The 19147-nt window shown below is 32.8% G+C and overlaps 1 protein-coding gene and 1 pseudogene across 6 annotated transcripts in view; one reads left to right on the plus strand and one right to left on the minus strand.

The window, feature by feature from the left end:
* Ankrd17 (ankyrin repeat domain 17) overlaps positions 1 to 19147 on the plus strand; it is a 153435-nt gene that overhangs the window by 47934 nt on the left and 86354 nt on the right. For all 6 annotated transcript variants that reach the window (XM_020157111.2, XM_020157112.2, XM_020157113.2 and 3 more), the window contains exon 2: positions 17275 to 17428. In XM_020157111.2, the coding sequence (XP_020012700.1) occupies positions 17275 to 17428 (154 nt within the window). The remainder of the gene's footprint in view (positions 1 to 17274; positions 17429 to 19147) is intronic.
* Positions 10965 to 11087, minus strand: LOC141411268 (small nucleolar RNA SNORA51; annotated as a pseudogene).

The following is a 19147-nucleotide window of genomic DNA, read 5'->3' on the forward strand; positions in this document are numbered from 1 at the left end:
ACTTTCTTCCTTCCCCTTAACAGTGTTATAATTTATAGGAGAGACAGAACAAAAGCCAGGAAATAGGCATATGTAGATTTAGCTGTGTCTTGTCATTATGTCCCTTCTGTTCCACTCCACCCCCACCCCCCCACCCCAAATTCGAGTGTGTCCTCTTTCATATCCTGCTTTTGGAGATGATTTCAGCTTCATTCTCACTGTTGAATAGAGAACTAAGTTAAAAGACAGGTTAGCTGGGAAAAACAAAATTTTGAGACTTTTTAAACTCAATTTTAAGTAGACTTCATTACACCTTCCCCCCTTTTTTGGAGTTAAACTCACGTTTAACTCAGGGCCTCTAGCTTGCTAGACAGGTGCTCTACACTTGAATCTTGATTTTTGAGTCTAGACTATGATCTTCCTATCTATGCTTCTAGCATAGTTGGGATGATAGGTGCATGCTACGACACCTAGCTTCTATTGGTTGAGATGGACTCTGTTAGTCTTTTTGCCTTCACTAGCCTTCCAACAGTGATCCTTCAGGTTTCTGCCTCCTTAATAGCTAGGATTGTAAATTCGAGCCACTGTGCCCAGCTCCCCATTTTTAAAGCTGGGTTGTTTTCTTGCTGTTAGGTTATTTGAGTTCCATATGTATTCTGGATATTATTAACTCCTTATTAGATACATAGTTTGAAAATATTTCTCACCGTTACTTAGGTTGTCTTTTCACCCTTTCATTGCCTTGAATGTGCACAGGCTTTTTAGTTTGATATAATTCTTTTCATTTAATTTTGCTTTTTTCTCTTTGTTTTTGAAACCATATCTAAGAAGTCATTGTGTGGTTAATCTCAGAGTTTTTCCCTGTGGCATGTAAAAGACATACCCAAAGAGTTTGAAGAGTTCAGAATAAAAAATTAAATAAGAATTTAAAAAACCTTTCTATTCCTTGAAAGCAAACTCAAAAGTGGGTTGTAGTATCATAAAATTCTAGAAGTTTCCCATTCACTTCCCAACACATCTCATTTAGTATTTGTAGCCTAAATTATGCCTCAAGACATTAGCAATTATGCTACAGCTATGGGAGTCTTCTCCATGCTTGTCCTGGAGTGCTTCATGGCTGACAATACCTGGTGCCCCATAGGCTGCTAAAAAATATAGTCTAAGTGTTTGTGTGTGTGTGTACATATATCCATTACTGGGATGTGAAAAGTCAAGAAAAGTAAAAGAATACAACGTAAGGTGCGGAGGAGCTAACCAAATTAAAGGTAGTTAAATTCCAAGATAACCTCCAAATCAGGAGGAAACTAGAAAGAAGAGTAAATTAAACTAGAGCAGACAGAATGCAAAGCAGAAAGAATGAAGGTAAGAACAGAATCAATGATACTGAGAACAAAAATAACAGAGAAAGTAAAACTTGTAGGTTGGTTCTTTGAAAGATTCATTAAAATTAATACCAAAGAAAGAAAAGGTTACAAATTGAGCAGTTAAAAGAAAAAGTTGTTACTGTAGATTCCATCCATATACATTTAAATGTTTATAAGAAGGTCAGAGAGGGTATCCCAGTGGTACAATACTTGTTTGGCCTATTCAAGGTCCAGTGTACGATCCTTGATAGATAGATATGGAAATGGGCAGATTCCAAGGAAAAAAACTACTAAACTCACTCAAGCATAAATGCCCTGAATAACATATCAGAGAAGTTATATTTCTAGTTAAAAGTCCTCTACAAAGACAAATTAAACTCCAGATAGTTTCATGTACAAATTCTATGATGAATTATAGGGAAAAAATGCCACTTCTACTAACTTTTCTAGAAAATAGATGTTGAAGGATTACATCCTCACACTCAAGCCCAACATTTACCTTAATGCTATGACAAAGCAAAGACATATATATATCATAAATGTAGATACAAATCCCTTGTAAAATATTAATAAACAGCTTAGCTTTATAAAAATATAATGCCTCATGATGACCAAATGAGTGTGCCCTTGAAATGCAAAATTGATTGAGTTACTAGCCAGTGTAATTTGTGATACCATCACACGCAAATGAAAAAAGATTTTACAGTCTTAATACGTACAGAAAAAGAACTCGACAAAACTCAATATCCTCTGATTTGAAAATTCTAGTAGACTAGTTACATAAGAGATAGTCCTGCCTCATAAAAGATGTTTATTAAAAAGCCATATAGCCAACATGATACTTAATGGTGAAACTGAGTGCTTTTTTCCTGAGATTGAGAACAAGGCAAAGTTGTCCATTCATCATTCTTATTCACCAGATTATGGGAGGTCCTATATAAGGTAAGCCAAAATTTAAAAAAACAGCAAGCCATAAAGATGGAAAGAAACAAAGTGTCCTAATTAATTGCCTGTGTACAAAATCTGAAGGAATCTACAAAAGAGCTACAGAATTAAATAGTGAGTTTGTCTCACACATCTCTATATTAATAATGACCATTTGGAAAATGAAAAATTTTAAAGTAGAAATTACAATACCACCAGAAAATATGAAGCAACTAGGGAAAGATATAATAAGGAACATATATAGTTTATATGCTAAAAACAAAAAAATTCTTTAGAGAAGTCATAGATGGCCTATATAAATGAAAATACAAATGGATTGAAAAACTCAGTACTGTTTAGACACTTATTCTTCCAAAATGGCACAATTCCAATTAAATTTCTATGAGACTTTTTGGGAGGTTGGGAGGTGAAATTGATAGTCTTTCTAATATCTATATAGAAAAAGTCCTAGAGTAGCCAAAACAGTTTTGAAAAATAAGAACTAAGTTACAGAATTTTAAGACTTACTGTAAATAATGACCTTCTAACCAAGATGGTGTAAGGATAGACATACAAATTAATGGAACAGAATAGCAAGTCTAAAGAAGACCCATAATACAAGATCAATTGACTTTTTACAGTGATGCCAAGACAATTCAGTAAAGAAAATGTGGTTTTCTGAACAATTGGTGTGAATATATATATATACTTTTGTAGAACGAAAAGTCAACCCACACCTTCTACTCGATGCAAAAAATTACAGACATGCACTACCATGCCTGGTCTTTTTGTTGTTGTTTTAAAAGTCTGAAGAAATTGGATTTTACCCCCTTACTGTTTGCTTAAATCATATGATAGAATACTATATGGTAATTTTTTTGGGCTATACTGGGGTTTGAACTCAGGGCCTCACACTTGCTAGACAGGTGCTCTACCACCTGAGCCACTCTGCCTGGTGTGTGTGTGTGTGTGTGTGTGCATGTGCGTGTGCGTGTGCATGTGCGTGTGTGTTGGGTATTTTCAGGATAGGGTCTTGCAAATTATTTGCCCAGGCTGGCTTTGAACAGTGACCCTCCTGGTCTCTGCCTCCTGTGTAACTAGGATTATAAGCAGGAGCCACCAGTGCCTGGCCTGAATGGTAAACTTTTAAAGATAAATGGTATGGACTGAGTAAAAAGGTAAATTTCCCTCATTGATAGTATTCTTTGATTATCACTATTAATAACTTGGGTTTATTAATTTTGAAATTTTTTTGTGTACATTCTTGCACATGCTTATGTTTTGTTTTGTATTTAAATCAATTTGCATGCACATAGTATGTTTTACTACAGCTTGCCTTTTTCCACCTTATGCAACGTAGAGCTCTTTCTATATTGGTAGTCATATTCACTTTGTAAATATTTTTAAGCATTTAATGTTTATGAAGATTAGTGAAGAAATATAATGCAGACTAAAGAGATTAAGTGTGATAAGATAGAATGAGTACAGCAGATACGTTAGATTGTTGAGGTGTAGGCCTTTATATGAAGATTTATATTATTCTTAGATAGCTATTATTCCATTGGTAATTTGTTTAGCCAACTGTTTATTGAAGACCATGCACGTGATTTAGTTTTTTCCATATTGGTTAACATATTTCTTTGCTTAAATGTCCAAATATTTTTGCTAGTTAAACTCTTTGAAAAAAATGCATTTTTAAATATTGAATATTTTAGATTCTACGAATGTTGCTCCAAAACCGTAGACATTATCTGCCAGAGGATGAAGAAAATGATATCGTGTATTATAGTAATCTCATTTCTAATAAAGTTGTTTATGTTTACTAGAAATTTGTATTTCTCCTATAAATTGCTTACTTAAAAAATTTTGTTTGTAGTGTTTATCCTTTTCTTATTGACACTTGTAATTTTCTTTATGATTCTCTTACTAACATATACATTATAACTTATATTTTCTCCTAGCCTCTCAATTTGGAGTTTTATTTTCATACTGTTAAAATCTTACCAATCTTTTCGTTTTGAACTTCCAGGGTTTTTTTTTTTTTTTAGCTTCTACGTTTTGTGTCTTTCTGGAAAAACCTTACTTCTTACCTACATCTTATGGCAGTTTTGTTTCCTACATTTTTTCTGCTGTTTAGTTTTTTACCTCATCTAGATTTTTGTGGTAGGAGCCTAATTATTTTTTCCAGCTTTATAGCTGTCCCTCCCCCCACAAAAAACGAAAAAAGCCAAACTCATTTAGTGATAGTCTTTTTTTCTCTACTGACTTGGAATATCACCTTTATTATATTTTAAAAGTCCCAAATATATGTATACTGAATTCATTCTTCCATAGTTTTTACTATTGTCATTTTATATTATATTTGACATCTGATAGGGCATCCCTCCCCAATTGTCTTTTTCAAAAAAAAGTTTTGGCAATTCTTGTGTATTTTCTCTTCCAGATGAACTTTAGAGTCAACATGTCAAGTTCCATTAAAAATCCCTTTGGGATTTTGATTGGAAGTGCATTGAATTTACAGATAAATTTGGGGAGAATTGACATCTTTACACTATTGAGTCTTCCCATCCAGGAACATGGTATGCCTCTCCATTTCTTCAGGTGCTTTTTTATGTCCTTCAGTAACGTTTTACAGTTCTTTTTTTTTTTTTTTTTCTTGTAGGTCTCATACACTTTCCTTGTTAGATCTATTGCAAGGTATTTTTTTAAGTTTTTGTGAATTTTTCTGCTTTGTATTTTATTTTCTAATGGATATGTAGGAAGGCGATTGGTTTTTTTGTAACATTGTTAGCCTTACCACTTGTTTAGTTTTCAGTTGATTCTCTGAAAGTTTCTAGAAAGATGATTGTGTTTTCTGCAAATGATATCATTTTGTCATTTCCTTTTTCAGTATTTATACTACTGTTTTGTTCTTCTAATCTTAGTGCATTAGTTCGCTTTTCAGTACTGTTCATTTCTATTTCTGATTTGAGCATTTTATTCCTGGTTTAAATTGAGTGTTTGTAATTTTTAAGGTTTAAAAGTTACATATGCCTTAGCTTTCTGGTAGAATACTTTATCAAACGCAAAAGGTTCCTTCTTAGCTTAATAAGTATTTTAACAAGATTTATGTTAGCTTAAAATTTTAATTAACAAGGTTTAATTTATAAATTGCATTGTGCAGAAACTACTACACAGTAGACTGAAAGGTTCCTCTCTTTTTTTATGTGGAAAAGAGAGATAATAAGCAAATACCCAAGAACAAGGTAATTTCAGGCTGTGATATAATAAAAGAAAAAATAAAGAGGTTGTGTAGTGTATTAGAGTGGGTAGAGAGTGGTAGAGGAGTAAGGAGTCTCCTTTTATCATTTGAAAAGGTGAAATACAAGCTAAGATCCTCAAGAATGTAGGTGTTGGGAAAAGCATTCCAGACAGGAGAAAAAAAATCACTGCTTTTTGTACCACTTTTTGTGTACATTTTTTTTTTATAGTACTGCTGAATTTAAATTTGGCAGTCTGTGTGATGTTTCTTCTTTTCTTTTTTTTTTCCTTTGTTTTTGCTATTCCTGTTTATGTGTGTTAAAGGGTTCTTTTTGATGAGGTAGGGAGTTTTTCCTATCTGTTTTCCGGGTTTTGTAAATAAAATTATAATACTGTTTTCCTTATGTATAACCATAATGCTCCTTAAATTTGGTACACATTTGCTCTTAAATCTATTTGGACCCAGGGCTGTTTTGAATGGTAAGCCTATGACAACTCTTGAGATTTCGTCAGTTGACATATTCATTGTAGCTTTCCTACTCTACTTGGGTTAATTTTAATAATAACTTTTTCTACAAAACCACCCATTTTGCTTAGACTTTAACATTTTTTGATTCATGGATGAACTGATAGTTTTCTAATTTTAATAACTGCATAATATTTCTTTTCCTATCAATTCTAAAGAATTGTCTCTTTTTGCTGGATTTGCCCCAGAAATAGTTGTTACCTTTATTAATTAAACCATTATCTTTTCTCAATTTCTGTTTTTATCATTACTAGTTATATTGATTATTTTGTAGTACTTAATTTGTGCAGGGGAGTTTCATTGTGACATTTCCATCTGTGCTTACAATGTACTTTGGCTAGATTAATCCCACTTATCATTCTCCCTCATCTCCTCCCCCTTCTTAAAACAATTCTGGTAGGTTTCATTGTTCTTTTTTCATGTAAGTGCATCAACCATATTTACCCTTGATTTATATTTTTAAATGTTGTTATTTATTTTGAGTCTTTGGTTCTAATGTACGTTTATAATAGAATTTTTCTTAAGGATAGATAGCTAAATCCTATAAGAAAGTAATGTGCTCATAATTAAACTTTTATTTCCTTTATATTCTTAGAGTTAATTAGTAGACGTTCTTTTTTTTATTGACAAAGTGTATCATCGTTTTATTGGTCATTTTTCATTTTTTTCTACCTTCATGTACCAGAAATGTAACCTTGTGTATGAACTCTTATTGAACTTCATTGAGATTTTGTCTGCTGCTTTAAAGTATGGTCAGTTTTTGTTGTTGTTTTGGTGGCAGATGGGGTTTGAACACAGGGCAGTGCACTGAGCAGGCAGTCACTCTGCCACTTGAGCCTGTATATCAGCCCTTTTTTGTGTTGGGTGTTTTTGAGATAGGATCTTGTGAACTGTTTGCCTGAGGCCAGCTTGAAACCTTGATCCTTCCATGCTCTGCCTCCAGAGTAGTTAGGATTATAGGCATGAGCCTCCAGTACCTGGCAGGTTTTTGTTTTAAGACTACATATTCTCTGTTCATGACTGCATATTCTCTGCTCATGATGTATTAACTCCCTATTTCATTATAATTATTATAGGTAGTTAATTCTATTTGTGAATCCTTTGTATCCTTGAATAATGCACTTGTTCTTCATTTTCTTAGATAAATGTTTGGAAGGTTTCTTGTTACATTACGTGGATTTTCCTGCTGCTTATATTTCTAGCATACTTATGTGTTTCTATATTACATTATTAGGTACATGTTGGCCTATTAGCCATTTTTGGTGTATTTTATGTTACTATACCATTTTTCACTATGTAGTTGTTTTGCCTTGAATTCTTTTTTGGCTAATATAAATAACCCTTGACTGGGATTGCTTTTTTATTTTACTATTTTCAACCTTTATAAGTAAAACGATAAGATGTTTTCCTCTGATGACATGTTGTTGAGTTCCGCCCCTTACCAAATCTGTGTCTGGTTTTTAAAATAAAAATTTTTTCCGTACTTCCATATTAATCTGGTCTTATGGTTTATGTCTTTTCCTAACATTGAAATTTATGGTGAAAATATTGTAGTATTGTTGTGGCTGCCCCCTTCCCTTTCTTGTCTTTACCTGAATTCATTGAGTTACCTTTTTCCTTCACAATTTATAGAATTCGCCCATTCTTGTTCGTTCTAGGTATTGATTTGAGTTTAAACAGCATTTGTGACTTAAGTACCTGTTTCTCCTCGAACTTAGGTTTCTAATATTATTTATTTTAGCCCTGGCTTTTATACTTTTTAAATAACCAGAAATCTTGGTAAGGTACTTTTCTGACTTTAAGGAATCATTTGTTAACTGTTATCTATGACATTAAAGGTTATATATTTTAGTGGTTTCTATACTAACTGCTTCATCTTGTCATTCCAAGGATGTTCCTTTCTTGGATTCATTTTTCTTCTAGAGGAATGCTTTCCCTTAAATTCAGAAAATTCACATACTCCCAAAATATTTTTTTCTGCAGTTTAGCATTTTATTCTCAAAATAATTGTGCTTCAGAACTTTTAATTACACAGTTGCCTTCTAGTGTTAGACTTAAGTTATACTCAGTTTTTCCTGATTTATATAATAAAAACTGAAATTTCAGTGGGTTTATGAGTTCAGGTTTTGTAACGTGCATACGTGTCTGTGTGTGTTTTAAAGTCATCTAATAGGAATCATTATATTCCGAGGGTGTTTTCATAATAATTGATGAATCATAATACCAGAAACAACTACATTCATAATTGCTACAAAGTTTGGGGAGGAGTTAAAGTACTCTAAAACTTTAATTATGCCACAGAAAAATTTACTTGAAAACTCAAGATTTAATAATTCCATAGAATTTTGTATTATTTTAGACATTACAGTTCTACTTTATAAAGTTTATAATTTTAAAAAGTTTCATGTTGGTTATGTTAATAATTTCATACCGAGTTCTAGGCAGATAGCATTTTAAAGTACAAAGTATGGAAGTTGCGTGTTTCTTGTAAGCTCTTTGGAATAAAGCCATGTTAACTGTATTATTCATTCTCAGTACATTCCTAACTAGATCATAGTAGGTGGTTAACTAATATTTGTTAGCTATATAGATGGGTGTTAATGTTGGAGGAAACCAGTGGTCTTTTATAAATTTTGGGAGCTGAATTATTTTAAGTCAGGTTCACTTTAGTTTTACTTACTTTAATCTCAGAATAATCACAAATCATACTATTTTTGTACAAGATAAGAGTATTTCTTTAAGTTTTTTATTTTATCTTTAAAAAAAAATTAACCTTGAGCATAAATCAGTTTTCTGACTTTAATGAAGATTTTGTCTTTATAGAATAAGAAAATACTATTCTATTTATAGTAATTGGAATAAGTAACTATTAAAAATTGTATTTCACTGAAATTTAACTCTTACTTGAGATTATAAAAAATACATGACAGTGAATTTTTATTTGGGCTCAGCACCATGTGTAAGTGAATAAATTATGATTATAATTATAAAATTTTTTATTTTATGTACCTAATTCTGTTTTTCTGTATCCAAAGAACTTCGAAGAACAAATAATCACTTTTCTGGGCTTGAAAACAAACAAAAACCATTGAGAGTATTCAGAGGGTTGGGAGCTAGCTCAGTGATAGAGTGATAGAGCCTAACATGTGAAAGGCCCTGAGTGTGATCCCCAATGCTGCTAAAAAAAAATTCAAAAATAATTTATTCAGTTATTTTTATTAAATCATCAGAGATTCAATTTAGTTTCTTTACTTTTCTGACTAGTTTATTTTTTCCCCTCCAATAGTGGGGCTTAAACTCATGGCCTATACCTTGAGCCACTCCACCAGCCCTTTTTTGTGTCGGTTTTTTCTGAAATAGGATCTAGTAAACTGTTTGCCAGGGGCTGGCTTCGAACCTCGATCCTCCTGCTCTGTCTCCTGAGTATTTAGGATTAAAGGCAGGAGCCACTGGCATCCAGCTCTAACTAGGTTTTTATATGAAGCTTTTCAGTATATTTTTATTTGCAAAAATATTTTTACAATGGTAAATGATATTCAGAATAAGAAACTGTTACTATCTTTAAATTTTCTTTATGTAGGCTATGATTTCAGTGTCACTAAGTAAGTGATATTTGAGTTAGGTTATAGATGAGTTCATGATTACAGTCAGAAGTCATTTGGTTGCCTTTGTTTTTGTAGGTAAAATAGTTCTTATGACTATGTATGTTATATGTGCTGATTTGAACATTGAAATGACTAAATTGGTTATAAAAATCAAGCTCTGACATTTACTAAAAGTAAGATTCAAGCTGGTGCACACCTATGAATTTAGCACTCAGGAGCTGAGAAAGGGGTAAGTTTGAGGCCACTCTTGACTGCAGAAGTAGAGTTCCAGGATAGCCTGGGCTACATAATGAGACCTTGTCTAAAACTAACTACTCCTAACATTTGTAACAAAAAATAAAATTAAAATTCAGAAAAAAAGAATAAAAACTTAGCCATAAGCATTTGAAGAGTTTTATTTTTGGCATAGATCGACTTTATTAAGAGATTAAAAAATTTTAAGTGTGGCATGCTGGATTGTAGATACCCTCTCTTCCTGAAATAAGTGAGTAATTATTTGTTCTAAAAAAATTTTGTAATTTAGTCAAAATTTAGGTTATCTTTCTTGAAATGTACATTATTACTTCAAAATTCATATTACCATTTTTAAATTCAGTAATAAACGGACACAATAGTTTCAGAAGAAAAAACAGTAACAAATTGGTGAATAGGAGTGACAAAGGGTGGTGGGAGGTATTAAATACTTAAGAAAGTTTAATTGTTTGAATTGTCGGCATTCTAATTTTTTAAAGGATGTTTATCCTCAAGAGTGTGACCTTTTTTTTCCATCCTCATCTAACATAATCTTTCGTTTGATGTATTCAAATAAATTCTTAATTAGTTTCATCTCTGGTGTTCTATCCATCTAAAACCACCTCATGTTTGGTCTCTTAATTGTCCTCCTAAAACACTACTTGACTTAATGCTTAAGTCCTTCAGTAACTTATAATATATATTCTAAAATTCTCAACCCCACATTGAAAGACCCTGTATTCCTTATCTATCTTTACTTTACCATGGTTATTCACAGTTGTTTTCTCATTCCTTTGCTCAGTGTCTTAGTTATCTGCTTAGTCCTTTTTTTCAAACTTGTTTACACATGAGGATTTTTCTGTATATGTATATGTATGGAAGGCATGGATTATGATTTCTGCTCTCCAATGCCTAGTTTCCTGCTTTGCGCATAGCATGTAATTGGTAGTAGGTATTTCTTGAGTGGCGTTTGTATAAATGATGACCATTTAATCAAAATATACTATTTTTTTATCCTTGAATAAATTTGCAAATGGACTGTTCTTGTGTAATGTGTCAGTGACAGTGTATCTGTTTGTTGCCCTCTCCCCTGCCTCAGGTCTCTTAGTTCACAATACAGGCATAAGAACTGGGTTGAGGTGAAAATGGGGTAGGTTTGCCTTGTCTCCTCTTTCTGTACAGTATATGAACACTATTGATGGTAAGCACCAGGAGGCCAATGCATCTATTTTGAGGAGGAGTTAATTTCAAATGTAATACCAATGTTCATAGTTGGTCCATATGATCTTGCATCTTCAAATTTCCATGTGACTTTGTTTGGAAAGATTTTGATCAGATTCAGATCTGATCATTCTTAAAAGACCTTGTTTATTTTTTTATTTTTAAGTGCTTCAATTAGGTTTGATTTTAAGAAAAAGTGAAAAAAAATTTACTTGAGACTGTAACTATTATTGCCAAATAGTTTATTCTTAAACAGAGGCAACCTCTGTAGTGAAACAACCTTTAGTCTTTCAAAACAAGAAGAATTTAACATGCACAGAAGTATTAAGACCAGTATGTATGCCTCATATTTAACATTATTCTACATACTTCACTATGCATGTCTGTAAAAGATAAGATTTTCTTACATAGCCAGAGTGATTCTTTTATATTATCTAATACCCAGGAAATACTCTGATTTCTTTACTTGTCTTAAAAATGTCATTTTTTACAGTTGGCTTGTTTGAATCAGAATTTAAACAGCATTTTTATTAGTTACCTTAAGTCTTTAATTTAGAACATCTATATTTTGTTCCCATTTTACTTACTTGAGGAAAATGGTCATTTGTACTATAAAATGTTCTACATTTTAGATTAGTCTGCTTGCTTCTATTAAACTCAGTGATTCTCAACCTCCTCACTTCTCTCAGAGTATTGTTTGTTTCTTTGTTTTCTGTGTGTATGTGGGGGGTATTTTCTCTTTTTGCTTCCAACAGGACATTTGGCAGTGGCTGGATATATTTTTGGTTGTCACACATGAGGGAGGTAGTGTTGCTATTAGCAGTCTAGTGAGTGGATACCAGGACTACTGCAGAATGTCCTAAAGTAGACAGGTCAGCCCCCAACAACAAAGAATTCGGCCCAGAATGTCAGTAGTATATAAGTTGAGAAGCACTTCCTATATGGCTTATTGGTATTTATTTTAAAAAATAAACTAAAAGCTATTTCTAAAGATTGTTGGATTGTTGGTTATGGAGGGAAAGTAAGAATATTTCATAGGAGATGCTACACATTTTATGATTTATATTGCAAATAAGTTTGGTTGTTCCAGTTTTAGTCAATGAACAGTGGGTTTAGGTGGTGACGGCCTGGTTCCTAAATGAATTTAAAGCCACCTTTTCTAGAGCAATATGAAAGTTCAACCCTTATTACTCCAGTATTGAAATTTTCTCCAGGAAAGAGTATTGAATGAGTAAATTGTTTAACTAGTCTCTTTGCGCTACCTGTTTAGAACCTTGCCATTTAAGTAAGGGTCATTGTACTTCTCTTTGCTCATCTGTAACACTGAATTGAACCTGTGATTTTTAAGGCTCTTGCATTCCTCCCACCAGCCTTTCTCTGGTTACTTATATTGCACAAGAATTTAATGCAGAAGCACTAGTCATACCCATCTGGTTAAAAGAACAGGTCCCCAAATACTTTCGATACATATAACTTAAGTTGTCATGCTTTACATATACATTACTTTGCTATCTTTTCCCTTAGAGAATAAACTTAAAGTTATCCCTTTACTGTTCTCTTCATGAAAGTTATTTGTACATTCCATTTAAATAAGTTATTTAAAGGACTGGGGGTGTAGCTCAGTGGCACAGTTCTTGTCTACATGTACAAGACCCTGGGTTCAATCCCTGTCACGACAAAAAATTATTTAAATTTCTTATTCAGACCATTTAAAGTGTTTATGTTCCAGAACTTGGTTGGGATTCAATATGAATTTTTTCTGTATAAGTTGCTTAATAAAAATGATGTAGATTTCAGTGGGAAAATGCATTTCAATTTTTAATCTGATCTTTTTCAGCTGTGGATATCATAAGAGGTATATATGCATAATTTGCTTTAGATTTATATGTGAATTACTTATTTTTGAATGTTTGTAAGATTGCATCTCCTTATATCAGTCTCTTCACTTATTTTGTAATGTAGCACAGGATCTTTCCAGTTGGAAAAGGAATAGCTTACAGCATCAAACCCAGGGCTTTCTATATGCTATTTACACTGTACTACGAAGCTACATCCCCAGCCCTCCAGTTGGAAGAAAGGGTAATTGATGTTAATGGAGTTCTCCTTTCTCTCTGAACTTGTATAGCTCGAGTCCCTGCCCCCATTACCTTATGTCCTTTTCACTCTGTATTGTACATTTGTACACCTCATTAAAGAAATAAGTTCTTACATAATACAGTTAGTTTTTACACATCTCTTTATCCTCCATAGTAGTATATCTTTTGCACATAGAATATTTGCAATAAATGTGTTTAATAAATCAGTGAAGATAGCTTTTTTCCTACCTGCTACCTAAAGTAAGATTTTGTTATATCCTCTATAACATCTATAAAATAAACTATTAAAATTTATTTCTTACGATTAGCTGTCCTTTCTTTAGGGTCTTTTATAATATGAAAGGGAAGATCTCAAAATCATCTGATAAATTTCAACTTCATTACAAGTTTCCTTCTCAGAAAATTACTTGAGGGCTGGTGGAGTAACTCATGTGGTCACTCAAGAGCACCTGCCTAGAGAGTGTGAGGCCCTGAGTTCAAACCCCAGTACCACTAAAAAAAAGGTACTTGGGTCCTGAAAATGTGTTAGACATACATAGTTGGTGGGTGTGCATCAGTAAGTAAAAACAAAGTCCCTGCTTTCATGTAGTATTGAAAACCACAAGATATATATGATGTTATGTGTGATAAATACATGAAGAAAACTTGTCAGAATAAGGGTTTGGAGATGACTGAGAAACTTGCTTAGGATATGCAGGAAAACAGCTCAAGCAGTATTGGCACCTATGTCCTCATATCCTAATGGTGTCCTTGAAATTAACTCCTTAATCTCAAACAATAAATACCCAGTCCTGTTCTTTTTCTTTTATCCCATTAATTCCCCCTCCTTTTTAAAAGTTCCCTATATAGATTTTCATGTTTCATGTAAGTGTACTTTTTTTTTGTTTGTTTTTTGGTGGTAGTGGTACTGGGGGTTTGAACTCTATGCCTCATGCTTGCTGGACAGGTACTCTACCACATGAGCCATTCGAGTTGCTAAATACATTTTTAAGGTATCAAGTTTTGCCTATAGTAAGAATAGTAGACCTAAGAATCAACTTACAAACTTTTATGGGGATGTTTTAATTTATTCTTAAGGTTTTTGGTTTTTTTTACACAGTTTTTAATTCATACAACATTTGTACATATTTATGAGATGCGATGTGAGAATTCAATACATATGTACAATATGTTATATTCTGATCAAGATAATTGTCCTGGTACCTCATACATTTATTTCCTTGTGTAGGAAACATTCGGAATCCCATGCAGTTTTGTTTTGAAGTAGTTGTCCGCCATAAGTTATTTTGCCTAACCAACTGCATTCCAGTAAATCCCTTAGCCATGCTTTCTGTGGAGAAAATTAGTAAGTAAAAAAGCAAATGTTTCTGTGCTTCTCATTAAATGATTGAAATGTAATTTTCTTAGTAAGTTTTCATCAGGCTTAGATGTGACGCAGTGTAGCACAGACTTTCTGTCAGAAAATCACTTTTAATTGAAATTTAGTACCTTCCATGATCTAACTTATAACCTGACTTTTTCTACAGTGAACCCTCTATTTTATCATATAGAAATTTTATACTTGTCGGCCAGTGCCACATGCCTTCTTCCTCTCCACTTATATAAATTACTGAGTTTAATCAAAATCCTTTCATATTATTCTATATGTAATGTCTTTTTAACAGATTTAACACCCTTGGTCTCCCCCCTCCCACCCCTGGTACCTGGAGTGAACCCAGGGCCTTATTGGAAAACAGCTTTTTTGTTAAAAAAAAAAAAAAAAAACCTCATTTTTTGATCATGCTTCAACATGAGGAACCATTTTTTATTGCTATAATTTTGAATTATGCCATGCCCAAAGTTATCTTCCTAAAGTATAACACATTAACCATTGATCTTTGTAAACTACAACATTTTAATTAATGAGCTTTTATGATTCTTGTTTTGTCATACTTTTTCTGCTGCCTTTAGTAATAATGTTTTTCTCTGACATGTTAACATTTGTTTTTGATTGATCAAGTATAGTTCAAAATTTTATGGATGCCAGGTGCTGGTTGCTCATGGCTATAATCCTAGCTATTTGGGAGGTTGAAATTGGGGAAATTAGGGTTTGAGGCCAGCCCACGAAAATAGTTTCTGAGACCCGATCTCCAAAATAACCAGACCAAAATGGACTGGAGGTGTGGTTCAGGCATCATCATAAGCATGATGCTCTGAGTTTAAACCCCAGTGTCACCCCAAAAATAAAAAAAAAAGGAAAAAAATTATGAAAATTTACAGGCACCACTTTTTGTAGTATTTTATATATATTTGCCTTCGAAATATTAGAAATCTCATATAATATTAAATGAGATTTAATTAAACATAGCAGTGTGCATGGTTATTCCATAGGTGACTTTCAAAGATGGAACAATACAGAATTTTGATGTTATGGTTGTTATAAATTTACTTCCTTAAATATTTTTCTTAATCTTGATCTTCTGAAGAATAGACATGATCATAATGTGTTATAGGCTGTTAATTTTCTATTTTTGTTGTTATAGTGTTATTCAGAATACATTTTATTTCTCTAGATTTCTGCCCAGTGTGGTGGTGCATGCCTCCAGTCCCAGGAGTAGGTATGCTGAGGCAGGATGAATGGTTTAGCCTAGGAGTTCAAGATTAGACTTGACAATATAGCAAAACCCTGTCTCAAAAACAAACCAAGAGAAATACCTTAGATTTTTTATATAAACTTCTTTAGATCATGTTAGTGATAATTTTTATAATAATTAGCAACTTTGTATTAGCAAACAAAACAACCTATTTTAATATCTCTTTGTAAGCACTGTGATCATGAATATCAAACAAAATTTTGCTCCATTATCTTAACTTATTCTAATTCTTTAATTTTCTTGTAATGGACTCTTGTTTTTACAGTTAGTTTCTCAGTATACATTCTGTAGGTTCTTCGGGGTGCCAGAGACCATTTCAGGGAGCCTAAGGTTCAAAACTATTTTCATCATAATACTAAAATGTTATTTGCAATTTATACTGAGTTGACATGTGTACTGATGGTGCAAAACTAGTTGTAGGTAAACGAGTTTCACTTTATGAATGTCATTGACGATGTAAGAAAAATAACCAATTTTATAAAAGCTCCACCTTTTAAGGAGTCCTTTTAATATTCTTGTGTATAGCAAATGGGAAGTACACATAACCACTACTTTATTTACTTACTTTTGGTGGTACTGTGTCTTGAACACAGGGCCTCACACTTGCTTGGCAGGTTCTCTGCCACTTGAGCTATTCTACCAGCCCTGATAAAACACTTCGGAATACAAAAATACAGTGTTTTTGTGGAGTTTTATGTGCTATTTTTTGACATATAAGGTAAATCAGGCACTTTTTTTCAAGACATGCCATTTTTTACTGGAAAGTACAAGTGACAAAGTACTGTTAACAAATTTGGGTATTTGGCAAACATTCTCAAAAGTGATTGAAGTGAGCCTGTCATTTTAATTGGCGGTATTTGTTGAAATGATAAAAATCAAACTTCTAAGCATAAATTAGAATTTTAAAACTCATATCTGCCTTGGTTTGACATCTTTCTAGTACTTAATGACTAAAGAAATTGGTGGTTGTACTAATGGATGTAGGGTTTTTTAGATACTGTAATTCAGTTTCTAATATTGTAAATACCAGTAACTATATCTGTTTTATGAAGTCCTTGGGAGCTCAATACTTTATAAGTGTGTGAAAAGATCTTGAAAGTAGAATGTTTAAACTACTTAGGAGCTGGGGAAGATGTGACACTGATTTAGAGCCAAGCATTTCATAGCCTAACCATTAAAATGGAAAATAAACATACAGTTTCAGTAGGCAAAAATTAAAACTGTAGTTGAATAATAAAATCTTAATTTGTACAAATTTAGTTTTCTTCTTTAGTTAGGCAGTGGGCTCAAATATTGAGTCCTTTGAATGTATTTAGGGTTTCCATTGTATTCATATTTGATCCTCGTATTAAAATATTTTTCCTCCCTCTCCTCTCCTGCTGTTTTTCCTCTTTCCCTTTCCCTTTTCATTCCTCTCTTCCCTTTTTTTTTTTTATTTTTGTATTTGTTTTCTAGGTGGAGTCTTTCATTTTGGATCAGGATGATTTGGAAAATCCAATGTTGGAAACAGCTTCCAAGTTGCTCTTGTCTGGTACTGCTGATGGTGCAGACCTCAGGACAGTAGATCCAGAAACACAAGCTAGACTGGAAGCTTTACTAGAAGCTGCAGGTATGCCTAAACTCCATGTACTAATAAGTCTACTCACATATAAATGTAATAAAAACTTAGTAGAAATATGTTTTCATATGTATTTAATGTGGTAGTTTCTAAAGGTTGATCAGTCATTTTCTAGAGAATTACATGAAGCATTTTTCCAAAACCTATTCTACTTTTCATTACTAGAATAAAGTCCACATGCTTCAGTTTACCTTTTGAAAAGGACTTCTTACAGAGTTGACCTTCATTACTAGTGAATTCCATGTACTTGTAACCTCCAAATCAGTATTCATAGCCTTCCATGATGAGGCACAAAATGGTGAAAAATAAATCACCCTGTGTTCATGTTCCTTTATTTTCTTATGTCATCTTTCATACACAAGTATCCTTTAGCGGCCTATTTAGTGCCATGTTTTTCACATTTTTGTGCCTTTTCACTATTTAAAATGACTCCCCAAAGGGGTGAGGATGTAGTTGAGCAGTAGAGTGCTTGCCTGGCATACGTAAGATCCTCAGTTTGATCCCTATCTCTGCAAGAAAATAAAATGGCCCCAAGCATAATGCTGAATTGCTGTCTAGTGTTTTTATGAGAAGGCTGTATAGTGAGCTTTATGTGGATAACGTGTTAGGTAAGCTATATTCAGGAATGAGTTACAGTGCTGTTGACTGTGAATTCAGTGTTAATAAATCAACTGTATATTCAATAAGATGTCTTTAAACAGAAACACATGGAACATTAATGAAATGTTGCGGCCAGAGGCTTGTAGTAGCCTAATCCTGTATTTCTCCTAGGGGCAGTGGTTTAGTAGTTAGGAATTGCAGAACTTCACAGATCACTACCATAACAGTAATTAATTATAATTAACTGTATATAACACTCCTCCGGTGTTTGGTATAGGCTGTTTCTTGAAACCTTTTAAAGTGAATCATATTTTTTGTGAAGTGGATTGTATTGCCCCACAGGAACAGTGTTTTTAATAAGGGATTATATACATAATTCCTTTTTATTTCCTTCCTTCCTCACTTTTCCTACCTTTAACTTCTCTTGTTCTTTCATTTCCTTTTTTTTTGTAATGAAGAACCTCACACAAGTTTAGAATAGCATAATGAACCCTCTGTATGTGCATTATCCATTTCCAGTAAACCAGTATAAAGATAGTCATGTTTTTTGTTCATCTATTACCACTCTGCTGATATCCTCACCCATGTTAATTTAAAGCAGATCTAAGCTTCGTGTCATTTTATATTGTCTCCCACTATATTTTCTTTCTTTTTGGAGGGTATTTTTGAGAGAAGGTGTCACTATATAGTCCAAGATGGTCCTGAACTCATGATCCTCTTGTGTTTAGAGTTACAGGCCCCACTTCCACTCATGGCTGCATATTTTCTTTTTACAATTGGCTTGTTTGAATCCTGATTCAAACAAGGTTTATATATTCTTTAATGTTTATTATTTTTCTTAAGTGTCTTTAATCATAATAGTTCCTTTTTTATTTTTTCTGTTTATTTGTTGAAGAGACAACCATTTATCTCACTGCATGAATTTTGCCATAATACCGTTAATGTGTTCTATTTTCTATAAATCATAATTCAGATACAGATATTTGACCAACTAAGATCTAGTTTGTTTTTGGTAAGGCTAATTATGGTATTTCGTTTTGTATTATATACATACTGTTTTATTGATTATCTTTTTATGATGGTGAGAAGGAATAAGATTGAGAATTTTAA

This window comes from Castor canadensis, chromosome 9 (assembly GCF_047511655.1).
Source record: "Castor canadensis chromosome 9, mCasCan1.hap1v2, whole genome shotgun sequence".
Taxonomy (NCBI): domain Eukaryota; kingdom Metazoa; phylum Chordata; class Mammalia; order Rodentia; family Castoridae; genus Castor; species Castor canadensis.